The following is a 5,967-nucleotide window of genomic DNA, read 5'->3' as shown; positions in this document are numbered from 1 at the left end:
GGATTCAAAGATTATTTCGACTCCACCACCACCCCCCCATGAAATCATATTTGGTGACATGACTTAAGCGGAAACCAAATTCTAGGGCTGATATGTAGAACTCTTCACAGTGGCATTTTACATGCAGGTCTTGTAAAAATAAAGATGTTTCCTCACTCAGGCTACAGACCTTGGTGACCCAAAACCTCTGACAACTAGACTCCTTTCTTAAAGCAATGTCCCACGAAAGATATCCGGAACTCAGTTCATCACGGTTTAAGGATATTCAAGAACCACCACAAAACTAGTCTGAGCAAAATTATGTTTATTCCAAATCTTCCAAGGACCTCCCTAAGCCTTTGGGTATTCCTCCTGGGTACCCTTACAATGAACTACCTCCAGTTTCTGATCTACAGCTATGAAGGATATGACTAACCACACGCTGAAGCTAGCGTTAAAGCTGGCCACTCTAAAGCAGAGCAGGCAGAACAGTAAAGCTATTCTTTATATGAAGCTGAAGAATTGACAGTTAACAAGCATCTAAGGTAACCAAAACCCAAGAGAAGCTGCCACTACAGCAAGACAGGAGACACCAATTTAGAGTATTAGTGACTCAAATGACAATACACTGCCATAAGAAATGCTGATATGCTGATATCCCTAGAAAAGCACAAAATTTGAAAAAATTCAGCTATGAAACACAAGGAGGAGTGAAAACTCCTACTAAAGGTAGAAGTAATGAGAAAAAAACCTGCTGTAGATGGCTGCACCTTCACAGAACCAACATTTGCACTTGATGAAAACAAAGCCTCAAACATGAGCAGAGATCATCTTGGGGACTCTGAGATTCTGCAGGGTCATGCTTAAGTCATTGATGGGCCAAGGAAAAAAGCGCAAGAAGTCATAATTATAGATTTGCCCCATCCTCAGGGGTGAATAGATATATATAGTATACTTCAAAAGAATTTGCAAAGATAGTATAGCTTCTCTAGGAAAGAATTTTAACACACGCTTCAGTTACACTCAAAATAAACCTTGTGGCAAGAAATGGAATAGGTGATATTAAAAGTGGAGCAAGAAATGAAGTTATTTCACCTCCAAAGCAAAACTGGAATCACTATAGTTTATACTCCAACCATTCTTCCCAGCAGTTCTTGTACAAGTCCTGCTACCTTCCATCTTCTGTGCTGTCATGAAGAGACCAGACATGAAGACAGGACCAAGCATTGACATCATGCTTTTACAAGCCACTGGTCTTCCAGATTCTCCATTTGTATTCATCTCCCACAGCACAGTGATAATGCAACTGAGAGGCCAAGATCATGCCACTTGGCAGACATTAGAAATGCCAGAAGTTCCAGAAACTCCTCGCCATCCCTACTTAGATGTTACTTGAAACTCTTCTTGATGAAATGAGCATCACTGCCCAGGTCATGCCGACTGGCACTAGCTAGCTTTAGTCAGCCCTCCCTGTTCCTCCAGCAGTGTCATCTTGAAGAGGTAGATTATAGACCAATGACTAGACCCACTGACCAAATCCCTCAGCTTGTTTGTTTCCTTTCTAGGGATTGAAAGGAAACATGTATCTACTTCAGTTGACCGTCTTTCATCTTTTATTTCCTAGAAAGGCAACACTGCATGCTGCCTATTGTGAATTAAAGGAAGCCAAAACAGATTCACCACCTCCATCTGAACTACTTGAGACCAACACCAAAATATAAGATTTCGGATTGGTTATTATGAGAGTACTACCTGGAGATCAAAATATAACTTTAACTGACTCTTGTCATGGCCAAACCACCATAATTCACTTCATCAGCTCAGTTAACTTTGGCTCTTTTCTTTACACCAAGCGAACATCCGCAGGTTACGCAGGCAACGGCAATCGCTCCAGGCTGTGCAGCAGGCAGCAGCAATGATAGTGCCACATTCAAGAAGCTTAGGGATCTCGGACAAAGATCCCTACCAGAACCACGCTAAAACCCCACCAGCTCAAGTTAGTGATGAAGTTTCTCTCTATGGCCTATTGATCTTTGCCAGCATTCAGCCTCTACTCTAATAGTACTCACAACTGCTTTCCCCCCCGCTTCAGAAAGTTAGCTGATTTAGACAAGAAGCCATTATTACAGCTGCACAGAAACATTATTCTTGGTAACACAGGAACGTTGCTGGAGGATGCCTCTAACTCAGGCCTCCAGTTAAGGCCAACAAATCCATTAGCTTCCTGATCCCAACCAACTTCTTCCAGCTCGAGGGTGGGGGAGGTCATTAGTACTATACTGATGCAGTAATCCTCCTATGTGACAGCAGTATCTCAACGCCAAGGAACCAAGTTTTAGAGTCTGCCTCAACAGTTAAAGCATGAGAGCAGAAAGCATCTTTTTGGAAAGTGGCGGGGGGAAGAAAAAAGGTAAGTCACCTATAGCGTATCACTTAAACTCCACATATACGATAAGCCAGCCTTTTACAAAGCAGAGTTTTTTAGTTTGTCGGTCATCCAAAGTAACAGTACTGTATCATCTGTGTATATAGAAGAGTGACATGTTCTCAACGCCATCCTCCAGAAGCATTTGTGGCCACCTTTACTGTATGGGGTCCTTGGACTAGAGCTTGCTTTGACATTTAAGGCCTTCAGCTTTTAACCTTCATAATGAAATATGGTCATAATAGTTGTAATGAATTTCGTAACAACGAGCATTATGATTGATACATATACTGAAAACTTTTGACCTATCAACTTGTTTACTTTTAATTTTCAATCCAGTCCTTACTAATTATCCAATTAGTTTACTTATAAGCTTGCAGAAATCATTCCAGAAGTGTTTTTCGCTGAGCTCTGCTGTAAGGGTCTCGGTGTAAGACCTTGAAAGGGTAAAAACCAAAAACCCACATAGGAAACTGACAAAGAAGCACAAATACGAAGAATATTTTGAAGTTGCATATAATTTTTAATAAGTCCAAATATTACCAAGGGCCAAGCAAAAAAGGTACCCCATTAATACCTAGATGGAAGGGAAAGTGAGCCAACTAACTAGCAGAACTAAATAAAATGGATTTAAGCTTTAGAACAAGTGTTTATTAAAATGAGCCAAGCATTTAAGCAGATGTTCCAGTTTCTTTTAAGATAGAAAGTCTACTTGTAGCTCTTAATGATACTCTGACTCAACAAGTCACTATGCAATCAGTTTGCCAAGAGACAAGGAGCTGCTCTTAACTGTACGCCACAGACACTCATTTAATAGTGTTCAAAGAAGGAACGGGGTCAAAAGCAGCATCAATGGTGTTGCAATTTCTAACTCTATAGACAGATGGTGATAAGCCAGATGTTCCAATTAGTGCTTCAAAACCACTGAAAAAAGAAAGCTTTATCTTATTGGTTTATTTTAAGCACTTGAACACATTCTTTCCTGGCCCACTAAGTTGATATTAGATTCCAAAAAGACATTTTGCATTCCTAGCACTCTCCAACTTCAGCTTTTAAATAATAGCATAGCATAGCCTCTTATTATCATTTTTAATACGCAGCAAGTCAAAGCAAGATATATGCTTATTCATATGAGCAATTAAACAACAGTAATTCAGCAAAGTTAGGTTTTGTAATCTCCCGTCAGCTCAAACAAGCCATTTGATACTATTCACTGTATCAGTTAAGCATGTCTGAGGCAAGTGCTCTAACGAGCAGCATGAGCTAAGCACCCAGGGTTGCCATTTAGCATTCTATTTTTGAAAGATGCTGGCAGAATTATTTCCATAGGAGAATTTTTTATTATTTGTTTTATGACAACAGAGTTCTTGACCTGTACACTGCATGGAAAAAGACCCCGGACTAATCTAAATGTTAGGGACGCAAAGTATTTAGGCTATTGAAATCAGAGCCAAGACCTGCTTCCTACACTTCAGATAAGTACAGGAATGGGAATCAGATCAGTTCAGCTGAATTAGCACCCATAATGATTCTAATAATTAGTACTTACATAGATGAGCCCAGAGTAATACCGATCCTTTAAATTATGCAATACAGAGGCTTCATTTAAACAGGTTAATTCTGCCATGTCTTCCACTTTAGAGAACTTGGGAGGATTCATCTTCTGAATATCATCTTTATTGACTAGTGCTTTCTTTCCATTTTCTGCCAGTTCGACCAACACTTCGTCCCCTTTTTCCTCCTTGATGCTGGCTGCCTCAAAACCATGGCGCTCTGAAGGAATCCACACCAACTTTTTAGCAGTCCAATCAGCCTGGGTGGCAGGGTTGTATATTACAGCCCTATCCACGAAGAGGTATCTCTCCGGATCTTCCTGTCCAGATCTCTGTGCCATTGTAGGAAGTGAAGGTTCCACTATCAGTTACCCTGTAAATTGGTGAGGAAAAAAGCAGAGAGTATGTTACATACCATATTCTTATCAATGAAATGAATGGGGCTATGGCACATCAATTACATGATCTATCACTGATATCTGTACCTTCTCTTGATGAAGAAGCACCGTTAATTTCTCCCATAGTCTAAAGAAGTTGCTATACAACTGAGAGCCCCTATTGACACAGCAGCCCTCCGAATAAACCAACTGCCACACAAAAGTCAAAATGGTCTGTCAAGTATAATCCCAGACCCAGCACAGGAAACTCGGTATAAACTGGTTCTAATTGTGCACCAACTACGGACAGACATCGCAACAAATGCGAGAACTACAAGCAGGAAAAATACACATCTGTCTTCTGTGCTTAGATAAGGAAGAAAAGCAAATTTAACAAAAGCTTACCAGTAAATTTAACTTCAATTGAACAGTAAAAAAAAAATATAGATAGATATAAAAATATAAAAAATGTTCCGTGGATATCTAACTACAATAACCAGAAGGCGTCAAGAATACATTTGAAGATGTGGATTTTCATCTACAGACAAGAACCTGAGACACTTGGGGTTTCTGCAAGCCATTAAGCTAGCTAAACCTTGCTCATATTCTTCCTGAAAAACATAAGACATTGCATTTCTACAGCCTGCTTCTGTTCTCGGTCGTGAGTGCTGACATTACCGTATTCCAAAAAAAATGTCTCCAGATCTCAAGTTTACCTTGAGGCTCAAGACGCAGCAAGGACTGATGTTAGATTTTCCAACAGCTTCATGGGTAATTTGAAGGGGAAAGAAAAACTGCCGACAAGAGCTCCTGCACACTCATTTTACCTATTTGCCTCTATCTAAGAGAGGCCACTGCATCCTTGGTTAATACTACTGTCACATCCAGGATTCCTGGAGCTAGCAGTTTCATCTGTAACTGCCCAAGGAGCAACAAGGTCAAGCCTGACACCTAGTACTCAGGTGATTAAATATCTTGGGTTTTCACACACTAGATATTTTCTGCTGAAGAATGTTACATTAGCTAATGGCAGCCTTTTCCAGCAGGTAACCTAAAGTTCGCTTCAAAAGCGGGGAAGGTTTCGCAAACTGCATTTGTCATCTTTCATACTACGGCATGCACCCTGATGGAAGTTCTGCAACACACCCATCCTCAGAAGAACATGTAATTAAATACAATAGTCGTGTCTCCATCTACGGCATGGACATTTGTTAACATTGTCCAACTTTAATGTAAAGTAAGCATGAAGTCATTGAACCCTTCAGAGGTTTGAGGAGCAGACCGTTTACTACAGACAGCTTAATTCAAATCAAGAGGTGATGACTCAACACTTGAAGTATTTTAGAAGAGCCTCTGAGAGAAAAATTCAATGAAGAAAGAGGGAATCGTTGAGGGGACACCTTAAGTGATAGCTGGACTCCTCAGCAAAGAAAATGAAGATATTAGTCAAGGAACGCTACATTTGGCTCAAGAAGCCCACAAATTTAATAGCCGAGCCTCCAACCCCAATTCAGATAGCTGTTTGTCTCCACCGTGCTAGACTACAGCTGAAGCTCCAACAAAGACCTGAAACACCATTGCCGCCCTCCTGTGTAAATGCGTCTCGGTGTCAAGTCTCTAAAAGCTCCCTGGC

General features: G+C 40.6%; 1 protein-coding gene across 1 annotated transcript in view; it reads right to left on the bottom strand.

The window, feature by feature from the left end:
* Positions 1–4,298, bottom strand: part of MYH10 (myosin, heavy chain 10, non-muscle) — a 104,072-nt gene extending 99,774 nt beyond the window's left edge. Inside the window, exon 1 of the mRNA XM_009334048.1 lies at positions 3,954–4,298. Within this exon, the coding sequence (XP_009332323.1) occupies positions 3,954–4,298 (345 nt within the window). The remainder of the gene's footprint in view (positions 1–3,953) is intronic.
* Between the last annotated feature and the right edge of the window lie 1,669 nt (positions 4,299–5,967).

The sequence above is a fragment of the Pygoscelis adeliae genome, unplaced genomic scaffold (assembly GCF_000699105.1).
Source record: "Pygoscelis adeliae isolate BGI_AS28 unplaced genomic scaffold, ASM69910v1 Scaffold11, whole genome shotgun sequence".
Taxonomy (NCBI): domain Eukaryota; kingdom Metazoa; phylum Chordata; class Aves; order Sphenisciformes; family Spheniscidae; genus Pygoscelis; species Pygoscelis adeliae.
The sequence above is the reverse complement of the archived record's forward strand: the minus strand, read 5'-3'. Positions and strand labels throughout refer to the sequence as shown.